This window comes from Triturus cristatus, chromosome 11 (assembly GCF_964204655.1).
Source record: "Triturus cristatus chromosome 11, aTriCri1.1, whole genome shotgun sequence".
Taxonomy (NCBI): Eukaryota; Metazoa; Chordata; class Amphibia; order Caudata; family Salamandridae; genus Triturus; species Triturus cristatus.
The window spans coordinates 622,672,664-622,684,787 of record NC_140594.1 but is presented as its reverse complement, the minus strand read 5'-3'; the positions used below and the strand labels follow the sequence as shown (position 1 = coordinate 622,684,787).

Below are 12,124 nucleotides of genomic sequence, written 5' to 3'. Positions count from 1 at the left end.
TGTAAAGAAAGAAGAAGTAGTGAGGGGTCTGTAGTTTAGGGTGAGCTTCAGATGCACAAGCTGCTTCTCTCTGGGTAGGGCAGGTTTAACAGGTCTGGCACATACAGCTCCTTCTGTCCACACAAGCATGGAACACAATAGCAGCACTAGCTGCATTTACAGGCTACAGCGCCTCTTAAAGCAAATGAGAACACTCTGCATTACAGCTCACACAGGTGGCCAAACACATGCCGCAGGACCAGCCTAGGCAGCTGTTACTAATCCAAATGCAGAAGTAATGTCATGAACACTGTCGTCTTTATAGAGTTCTATTTGCTGATGAAGAGAAGGGGAAGAGCAATAGCGTAAATCGTGGGTAAAGACCCAATCATGCAGCAAAGCAACAAAAACTACATTCATTCAATAAAAATACATCTGCATATTATACTTACAGTTAAAAACATAGAAATACATAGAACAGTGCATTAAAATAGTTTAGAAATCTTCATACATAAAATGTATCAAATTTTAAGAGCATCCCAGAAGATCTGATAAAAAAAAATATATATATGGTTAGTCACTTTTACAGGACCTCTTCTGTGCGATACTATAAAATTACATTCACACTGAATACAAACGAAATGAAGGGCCTTCAATTTGCAAAATAAGGAATTTTGGACTCAGAGAGGTTACTGAGCTATATGAAAGGACACCTGTTAATTATTGGTCACCTCAGTTGTAGATTGCACCATGCTGTCAACAAGTTTCGCACCTCAAGCACAGTGTCAGTGCATCATAAACATAGATTGCTAATTCTTTAATAAGAGAGCATAAATATTGTTTGAGCTAATATTTTATGCTTGGAGAATTTGTAATCAAAAGACACATAATTGATGGATGGAATGCAGAACAAATCAAATCATTCACCCCCAGTCAAAAGATCTGGGTTAAATCCATCATTCTTTTGCTCACCATGCCACCCCAGTTTAGACCTGGCCATATGCAAATCAGTCTTGACCCTGTGCCTCATGGGAACAGTCAAGCCCGAACTGCCAAGCCAGGTCCTCCTTGGACCGGAAACAAGCATCCTAGGAGGGGTTTCACCCCTCAACAGCAAGGATAGCTTGATTCCAGTGGCACAGTGAGCCCAGGACCCACGTCCGGACATACCTGGCGCACTTAGGGCGAGAAAGCAAAAGACGCACAATTGATGGACGGAATGCAGAACAAATCAAAACATTCACCTCCAGTCAAAGGCTGGGTCCTAACTGGGGTGGCGTAGTGGGCAAAAGAACGATGGATTTAACCCAGATCTTTTGACTGAGGGAGGATGTTTGCATTGTCAGCATTCCGTCCATCATTTGTTTGTTGTAACACTGGAGAATTTGTAATGACACAGTTAAGAGTCTCTGAAGCCCACAGGTGACAGCTCTTGTGTTTGGTATTCTTATTACAACGACTGTAGAACTCCAATAAATTGATCTGATGCAGTCTTATTCGTAGCTAGGCTCTACTTGTATGTGGCTTAAAAGCAAACAATAACTTCATTTTTCACAAAATGAAAGCATAACTATTTATTAAAGAGAACACATTTTATGTTTCCTCAATTTCTCACGGTCTAACAAAAAGCTCACTTTCCTTACTCTATTACTAAAGCTCTCAAGAAAACATTAGGTAAATCTGTATCATGCCAGTGTGGTTCTAAGCCATATTTTTGTAAAATGGGCAATAAAAAGAGATTGAGGCCTCCTGACAAATTTGCGGATTCTTTCCAGTTTAGTGTCATCAAAGTATCACCTACACCAGTGGTTCTTAACCTGTGCTCCACGGAGCCCTGGTGGTCTGCGACTGCTTAGAAAATGAAATAATAGTATTAACAGATGAATAAAGTAAATATAAATAAAGAAGCAAAACTGAAAATATTAAAACGTTCTGTAAATGAGAATTCATTTGAAATTGGAGGCTACAAATTAGAATTACAATTTTATTAATTGTGTATTTGTTCGGTAAATGCTTGTTTCTGTATTTTTGTGTAATTGTTTTTGGGTTCAAATCTTCTAAGTTGCTTAGGCCTTGGTCCCTGGCTTCCAACAATGACTCAGTGGGGGTTGCCGGATTCCAATAATGATTCAGTGGGGGGTGCCTGGATTCCAGTAATAAGTGGGTGTCCACAGAAGTCAAAAGGTTAAGAACTACTGGCCTACACTGTAGCAGAGACGATTAATATTTGTTACAAATTCACATCCACTCTTGTTGGGAAAACAGATACACCTAACAAGTCTCAAACACTGTAGGGTCGTTGGACTAGTATGAAAGAGTTTACACAACTTTTTGCACTATCATATCTAAAGTGTCTTTACAATTATCATTGAACCCGACTGAGGAGTCAAGAAGTATTTGAACAACCTTGGCATCAAAACTTAACAACGGACGAAGAGTTTGAGGAAAGAATTGGCTTTTAAAATGTGCAAAACCTGAGCAGCATCTACTAACCCTGCAAGCTACATCCCTCAAGTGTGGCTTTCAACCTAATAGTTCACTCAGTGTCACTATTAGATATTTAAACTGTTATCAACTCAAGTCTATGCCCATCGGCAACACAATTAGAGTTAGCCTGCATATCTCAAAAGACATACCTTGTCTTTGTGAGATACATATGTAACTTTTTCAGAATATTATACTCACATATCGAAGTGACAAGCCTTTCAAGGGCCATGGGAGTCTGGTCCAGTAGAATATCATATGCATAAGCTAATGGTATTAGGTGTGTGCCACCGAGTAACAGGTAGAAACTATTGATTTTTGCATAAGGTTTAACTAGGTCTACCATCCATAGAGGTGAAAAGGGGGAGGTGAGAAGTACTCACCCATGTTTTAATCTATGTATGCAGTAACTTTATCCATAGTAGATTCTCCCATATGAGACCAGCCTAGAAGACGGTGATTAGGTTTTTCTTGCCAATCCAGTTTTCCAGATATAATAAAAGGGTTCTGTCAAACCTCTGCTTTCAACATTAAGTAGATCTACCATCCTACAATTACTAATTTGTGATCTATCACTCTTGATGCAATCATTATGCTACCAAGCCAGGCGATGGGGACCTTCAGTGATTTAAAGATCCGTTTACAAACTGCAAGTATTAATTTTGATGAGAATGCTAGAATTAATTTAAGAAGCGTAAAAGGAATTGTGTTAGGACGTGGAGCTATTAGCTGCATGAGTCAATTTACTTTTTGACAATGCAAAATGACTAGTCTCGGGTAGAGGTTACTACCCTGACTTCATTCTATTGAACCATGGGCTCTGCATTCCATACACCCGAGTTGTAACTCCAGAATCCTCTTCAGTCATCTTATTGATTTCCATCACAAATGTTGCATTCACAGTTACAATCAGCAGCATCTGTTGCAGCCACGTAACAGCCTAAAGCAGATCGAACAAAAAGAGAAATACCAGTGCTAGGCCAGAAACCACTTAAAAAATATCACTATTTTTGTAGAGGGAATAACTATCAAAACAAAAGCGCACACCTGGATTGATAATTAATGCAGGCCTGAGTGTGCAAATGGGACATGCTGTCACAATAACATTTCCTGCAAAGATCTCTCCATTTCATCTCCATCCATGATGGATGAAGCAGAAGTGAACTCTACACTTGACCTGCATAACACCTTAATTATACAAACTACCAAATTAGAATTATTAGAATGTTTTTAATCAAATTAGAAGGTTTTAAAATTACCAAAACACAGTTGGGAGACAAATTTGACCAAAAAACAACTATCATCTCTAAAACCTACATTGGCTAGAACTTAAGAACAAATCATATTCAAGTTGTTTTGCCTTACTTACAGTTGTAGTGTAGATGTCATACCACACAAGTCAGTCTTAATGTCATGGTAACTTTTCTAAAGAGGTATCAGAGCTCTTGCCCTTCATAATTCATTGCTTGTCCGCTGGACTAACTCCAACCACCATGAAACCACTGCCTTACCTTCATAAGTCGACTACGGAGGTAGCTGCTGAGAATATAGCGCACCCTCTCAATTTCCATCCGGTGGATGCTAACCTTCAGATCGCCAGTCTTCGCCCTCTTGAGGTTCTCCTCCTGCGGAAGAATAAACAAGATTCGGAAGTTATCAGGTGACCCTCTGTCCAGACAGATGATGCTCCTAAGATCACATGCATCATCACATTAGTAAATATCCCCAGTGAACCCAATCCTATCAGCCCTCTGTGCCCTGGCTGCATTTAGATCTCAGTCAACAAAGCTCTGACAAAATTGTAAATGTTTACAGAGCTAGATTTACAGCACTGATAATTAAATCACAGTTGTGACTGCAATCTAACTTCATGGGGTAGACTATCTCTCCCAGCCCAGACTCCCCACATCCACACCCACAGTCCCTACTGCTCCACTATTATTCTTGCCTGCTGAAGAAAACAAACATGGAAAATTTGGAATCGCAAAAGGGCCGCCTCCTCTCTTGGGCAGACCTTATCCATCATCTGACATAGGAGCCCAGAAGCTCTCCAACTGGCCACGTGACATATAGGGTGACATTAACAAGTTACACCATGCAACGGCACGGGTGTATGGTTTCTTTTTTTCTAGTTTTATTCAAGGGTACGCATGCACTAAGGAGGGCCACCAAAATGTAACGGTTTCCCAACGTTGTCACATCACATCTGGCAGATTGAAACCAGGAAGAATATTTGAGGCAGCTGGGAATGTGGCTGGCTTCTTTTTGCTGAAGTGTGGAACAGCCAAACCACCCGACCTATCACTCAAAGATCACATGTGACTCATACCATGATAATAATTATTTATTTAACAAAGGCACAAGGTAGGATTACAGGGTGAGCTAAAACCCTCATGGAACTGCAAAAATACTCCAGAAACAGTTTTTTTTCTCTCACAGAGAGTCACTATGTGGAGGCTTTGACAAGTTTGTGATATAATTCATTATTATTATGGGCGCCAACTGGAATCCTGAGCAACTTTAGGGCTGGCGTGGAGTGACACTCTTTGTTCAGAAGCAATGCATTTCAGATGAGTTGACAGTGGAATACAGGTATAAAATTAAAACAAAAGGTCATGAACCCATAAATCAGGGTATCCCCACACCATACAATGCAGCACATAACCCTATAGTGGGTATCACTTTACATCAGGTCAATGTTACCACACTCAAAGTCCAGAACCACAAGTCATAATACCTCATGCGATCACTGACTTCAGTAACCATAATCCATTTGCAATCATCTGAAGTAATACATCATGGAAATCATGTGCATGCATTATAATTAATAAAGCATTACAGCCTTTTTAGGAATGATCCTTACTATAGGCAAGAGCAATATTTAAATAAGGCAATCTACATAACACTTTTAAATAAATCCTTGTAAAACATGAACCATGCATGTCTTTTTTAATCAGCCCTTGGCCATATAAACTGCAGCCATAGAACAAGCCCCTAAAGGGGTCTGCTCTCCTGACTGTAGAGCAAAAGCTTCAGCCTTGAGAATGCTTTAAAATTAAATAAATCCTAGGGTGGTCATCCTTTCTTAGACCCTGAAAACTTACGGTAACCTTTTTAAAATACCTTTGGGTTTCCTTAGGTGGGAGCTGCTGCACTCCTACAACTCTCTCAAGCTCTCTCTTTCTTTTTGATGAGGCTCCTGCCGTCCTGAGGCCATCACAAACAGCCAGAAACTCATTTTCAAGACCTGCATGGCATTATGGAGTGCTCCCTCGAGGGAAGTGTGAATGCATAACGAGTGGCTCCGGCCTCTGATTTTTGGTTGCTTTTTTTTAATGCTTGGGGCATTCCCAGTCCCACCCGGATAGCCTGCATGCCTTCATGGGGGGGGGGGACGGCAACACAGGGATCCCACCTGCAGCTTTCCCAGTCAACTCCCCGCACGAGCAGCATCTTCCTTAGCTACTGCTGGAGCCTGTGGCACTGGAGTTTTTCTTTGAGGTGGCCTCCCTGTCCCTCCAGACACGGGGAGTAGAGGCAGGCCCACCACAGCTGGGGTGGCACGGCGGCGCTCCCCCTTGGATCCGTGGACATCGGGCCTGGAGAGGAAGTCCTGGCCCTTCCTTTTCGCTCATTCCTTTGTTCAGTGAGCCGGACTGTCCCAACACTGGTACAGTGTGACAGCCAATTAACAGATGCAGATTTTCTTCACCACCCCTTCTTCCTCAGTAGCACAGTGAAGTACTGGCAATTGCTCCCTGTGTGTGGCGAAGCTTTTGTTGTGCTGGAGCGCAAAGTAATTAACTTGGCCCAGCAGAGTGACAAAAGGCCTGGGTTCTGATCCGGAGTTGAGCAAGAGAAATATTACAATTCTGGAGGACACATAAGGTGTACTGAAAGCTTCTTGGAACTTGCAGATCTGATTTGGTACATACCTTTTGCTCCAGTTTGATAACACACTGGACTTTGTAGGCAAAAGAGGAGATAAACCACTCCCTAAGGCAGATTTCTCCCTGTGTATATAATAAAGGGTCACTGCAGGCAGGACAGAAAACCACACTGACGTTTCATATGTGTCCACTAATATTATAAAGCCTACCCCAGGTCCAAATCTAACCCTGCAGAGAACCCAGCCAGGCTACCTGTGCGGAGTTACTGGGCTCTGCACAACGATAGTCTCACATGTGCAGTCCCCACATGTGTGCATACATATAACCAGCAAAGTGCTCCTTACCCGTGTTGTGTTGCAGCAGCCTTAACTTAAACAGCAGACACTGGTGGTAAACATGCAGAGTCAGTGTACCGTGTATTTACAGTATGCGAGTCACCAGTTGTGAGGCTCACCCACAGAAAAACGTTCAAATACGATGTGATCAAAAAGCAAAACCTCCGGGCTGTTTACATGGGCAGAACCCATTTCATTCCACAGGCTACACAAACCACCCCTTATATCAAGATGTTTAACTTGGCATTTGACAGTCTATCGCCTACATTTACAACACCTAGCAGACAATGACTTCTGGTGTGCAGCATACATCCATGAAATAAAAGGACCATCCCCGTCACACGAAGAGATGCATGAGAGTGAACTATGGTGTATGTGTATGGTGGAACTTGTACATATAATAGCAGCAACTGAAAATATAATTACTATCAGTCCAAGTGCAAGACTGGTAATCCAGGGTACCTGATGAAAATGATATGCCAAAAAAATGGGGACAAAATGAGTCTATTTGCTACAAATTAAAAGCAGTTATTTGAGAACATATGTGCATTTTCAGAAAATAGCGAACTGGTGTTTGAGACAAATAGAGTATGTTTTATGAAAAAGGTCATTTGAATTTGACCTTTAACTAGTTTAATTATCAATTCCGCACACTGTACAACAAAAAAAGCATACTTCTCAAGAGCATAATTACAGACTCAACAACCCTCTATTGACACTTCCATTACAGTCACCTGACCCATTCAGTCACTATTTCTGCACTAACGTCATTACCTAATATTGTTATTATATGTACTTTGATTGTTCTCACTATATTACTGTTAAATTGCTAATACGCCTGCATTTGCCCTGCACGCATTGTAGCTCTAATTACCTACGCTCACAACTTGTAAAGCGCTCTGATACCTTCATGTCTAGCTAGCTCTATATATAACTTTTGTGAGTAATCAATTGTCAAATCTCAGACCACAATCACTGCCTTCAGTCACAAGTGGCCCTAGTGCCACAGGGGGAAAGTGGAGACAATGCACAGAACAAAGGGCAAATCTCCAACCCCCTTCCATTGATACCCTTCCCAGAAGCTTTGGTGGAGTGGGAGAATCCTTGGTTCCTCTGCCAAAAAACAGGTCTCCCCAGAGGAACAGCAATTCAGAGCCAGTTTACTCATCACTGTTCACAATGTCACATTATCTCTAGGAACACTAATCAAGAAGTTCCTCAGCGAGTCCCCTTTGACAACACATTTCTTGCCAGTAGAGTTTCACTGGAAAGTCATCTGACACTAATATCCCTTGCCATCAAGTTGTTTCACCGTCATCAGGGCTTTTTTCAAACGAAAGTATCTGGACTGAGATCGGAGAAGAAAAGGAACCTTGCATCTTCCATCACTTTGCCCTTCTTGACTATTGAACTCTCTATTCTTGCCCTCGACTCTGCAGACAATATTGAACCAACACTCTTCTGAGGTAATCTAAACACACCCCAACTACAGGATGTATCATCTCCATTTCCATACTCAGAACTTCACCAAACCCGACACAGTTCTGTTCACAGTGTGTTGGCATGGACTGTGGTAGGGACACCCAACACGCACACCTGGATTCCTCTGTGGATGTTGTCTAGACTTTCAATATTGGTTTCTAGTAATGTGAAGCTATCAATCAGATTGGTCCTGAACGCTTCAAGCTCCTGTATTTTGCTGTCCACGGTCAACAGCCTCTACCCCTCCCTTAACACATGCCACTCTGTTGGTCAGTGACTCCAACTTGTCTTCCAATGCTCTCAATGCACATACTATGTTGGGCGTATATAAGCCATCTCTGAGCACCTAACATTAATTTATCGTAGTAGGGCTTTCTAACCTGGTGTAAGCTTCAGTCCTTTAGTGCACTGTGTGCTAGCTGCTTTGCTTCTACTTGCACTCTGTGTACCACTTCTGGGGTTGAAGAAGTCCTCTTTTGTCAGTCTCCTAGATATGGTTCCCACATGATGTTCTGCCAGGAGGCCACACAGTGATTAAGGAGCTCCAGCAACTGCCCCTTTCCTCAAGTGGGTCCACTTCAGGATACCCCTTCACTATTCTTCGAGAGTTACTTCCCCCAAAGCAAGGAAAGGGTGCCATCCAGTCATTTGCAGCAACCATTGTTCAACACTCCCAGGGTCAGCAACACTATTTCTCTTGCTTAATCCTACTCTAGCAATAGTCCCTGGGCATCATCTTTGAACTGCCTCGACTCAGGTTAAGCTAGGCTCCCGAAAAATCTGCCCCTCAGCTGTTGAGCACCAGTACTGGTAATCTCCAGGTTACTCAGGCTCCCACCTTGAGTAGCACCACCCAGGGTCACTACCACCAGCTGCCTGCCTCTACTCACTTCCACATTGACGAGCTGTGCAGCAAACTAAAAGACACCTTTCAGATAACGGATGGAGCTGCTGCGTTAAGAACTTTCAAGGAACTGGGGTGTCCAGTGCTCCCCTCAGAAATGCTTCCGGGGGAGCAGCCAGCCGGTGAAAGACCTTAGAAGGAGCACCTAAGAGAAACCACCATCTTGGGCCCCGATCAGCCGCAATGGAAGCTGAAATTTGAGACAAATATATATTTCCAAAAGTGTGTGAATCTGAAATCTGAGTGATTCATGTGGGTTTGTGGACTATTATTGCTGATATTATTGCAAAATTCAATTAGTACTATATTGTCTTCTGCTATGATGGTTTATTATATGAAGCCACATCAAATGGCATGCGAAGATTATTTGAACTTCCTGCAACTCCTATTTTATAACCAATTTTAGAAAGTTGTGCCGCTGAAATTGCTCATTTGACCCAATTTTCTTTACATTTTATTGTGGACAAACCACCTAAATGGGTCAGGTTTATTGTTCCCTGCATAATTAAGGACAACCCTTAGGTAAGCTAGATGCTACGAAAATATAAGTGCACACAAAGTAAACAAAAACATACAAAAGCAATGAAACAAGGGAGGTTATGAACTGGTTGGAAAAACAAAGGTTACGCTGAGGTGTACCCACCTGCTTTAGATGATAAAGTCTTTGGACGCCACCATGTAATATTGGAGAATTGCAGGGCAATCCTTCTTTGCTGCTGGTTGGATTGGGGTGCATGCTGCCTCTTCACTATAGGCACCAGCAAGCCCTTTGGATTTCAGTAGTGGCAAGACCCATACCTGACCACCATCTTCCTTCTGACTGCCAATACATCAACCATTTAAATTATTTGCTACGTGACCTGCGTGTCGCAAATCTACACACAAATCTGGGATAAAGAATGTCCTGCCCCTCCTGATAACTCCCGACTGAGATGGGGGACTAACAAATTACTAAAGCAAACACTGCTGCTATTTTAGCTTTCTTACTCTTAAAACCTCCTGCACTCCAAGTTGATGGGGAAATTAAATTCCCCGACTTATTTTCTACAATGTTCGTATTCCTAAATGTTGCGATGTGTAGGATCTAGATACCAAGAATAATGGCAAATTACCCAAGCCTTGCAGTGTACTCTGTGTACCTTATGCATTAGCTCAGAGTCGTCTTAATCCAGCTAATAATGAATTTGAAGACACAGGTCAACGGTTTGACACCAATCTCATACATTCTGATACACTAAAATTACTTCTACAGACACGATGGCGAATTACCTCCTCCTTCCCCCACTTCTAAGGAACAGAAAATAGTTCGAAGACTGGAGTAGTGTCTATACATGTGCAGTTCACATGGCTTTTATGCAGAGGACACTGAAGATTCAAATACTTAGGCAGCAAAGGATTTAAGGACAGTCGCATTACATCGCTGCCGTATCACCTATGTCACAAATTGGATAACAAAGTCGACACAGTGGCAGAATAAAATGAGGACCATAATAACAGAAGCACATGGTCACAGCAGTACAGTTGTACTGCCACTTCTGCCAAATCAATTAAACTGCTATACAGACATTCATAATCTTACCTGTGCTGTAAAATCTGGATGTACAAAATTGTGTATTTTCAATGTAAAATTTAACGAAAACCTGGTTAAAAAAAAAAAAGTATGCATACAGCATGAAAGGAGGTTTGCCAGTTTCAAGCATGACTTTTTACACAAGGCAAAATTATTGGATTTGGCCTGCAGAATAAAAATGTTTTCCAGCCCCATTGATACACATGGGCAACAAGGAAAGAAGCAGATGCCGAGGAAGCGGCTCGCTCTCTCACAGCCCTCAAAATGCTCAACCGAACTCTCTCTAGCTTCAGTAGCCCGTAGATCCGGTACAGCTTTTGAGGTTACACTCCAGCCAGCCCATTGTTCCTCCGAGTAAACATATCTTGTAATGGGCTCACACATTTGTGATCATTTTCCACTAAAAGGCAAGAGAAACATCCCTAAACTCCATTCCTAATGCATAGCATGGAAAGAAAGCCTGTGGGCGTAGATTTATAAAGAACCAGTGTGAGGAGAATAGGCAGGAAGTGGAAGAGGTTTTCTTTTCTAAATTTGGTGGAAATTGCTTTTGCTACACACGGAATACAGGATTTTTTTCTTCACGTCTAAATAACAGTATGCACTTTTGTGATGTGTAATGCGTTTTCAGCTACTAAATAACTGTGTTACAATTTGATTCTGTGACCAGTAAAAAGCACCTCTTAACCACTGCACAGTATCAATTTTAAGCCCAGTATGTATTTCCTGACCCTTACAAAGCACTGCTAATTTTGGGAGATAAGACTGTGGATGACATGCAACTCATCACTGAGATCTGAACCCAATCACGTGCGATTCAGCAAACTCTGAAAACAGAGCTATACAGACTCCCTTTCTAAATAGACATTACAAACTCTAGGACACCCCGATCGCAGAGCGTCAGCGATGGGCATTTACCCAACCTGAATGGATGGATGTGTTCTCCCCCAGAAAGGCTTTTCATCAGACTGGACATTGATCCCATCATCTTTGTGCTCTACAGTAACCAAAAAGTTGCACGCGGAACTTTATAGAACTCCTAAATAAGGCTACTGAGGTGCAGCACTGTAAGAGATCGGACCACAATCCCCCTAGGAATACCACTCTGGGCCATCCGTTATGAGGACCATTGTGTGTTTGCACTATATAACAAGAACTGACAAAGATAACACATGTGGCAGGCACTTCCCGCAATACACACAATGGTGCAGGTTAACGCCTTTCTTTCATATGAAATTGTTGAGTAAAAAACAAATAACGTCTTTTTCACATCTTCAACGTCATAAAGCCAAAGGCACACTGTAATCATTCATAACATACCACAACCTTATACTTGTCTCATTAGCGCTTGCAACAGACAGCTAAAGCTGCCTATATCCAAACACTAAAAATGCTATTAAACATTACTGCTAAAAGTTCAACATTATCACTAGCCATAATGGATAACAAAATCAACAACTCTACAAGAGTGTAGGGAGTC

The 12,124-nt window shown here is 41.9% G+C and overlaps 1 protein-coding gene across 3 annotated transcripts in view; it reads right to left on the bottom strand.

The window, feature by feature from the left end:
• The window catches only part of GINS4 (GINS complex subunit 4), a 60,782-nt gene that overhangs the window by 28,980 nt on the left and 19,678 nt on the right, over positions 1-12,124 (bottom strand). For all 3 annotated transcript variants that reach the window (XM_085634031.1, XM_085634032.1, XM_085634033.1), the window contains exon 4: positions 3,975-4,088. In XM_085634031.1, coding sequence (XP_085490157.1) covers positions 3,975-4,088 — 114 coding nt within the window. The remainder of the gene's footprint in view (positions 1-3,974; positions 4,089-12,124) is intronic.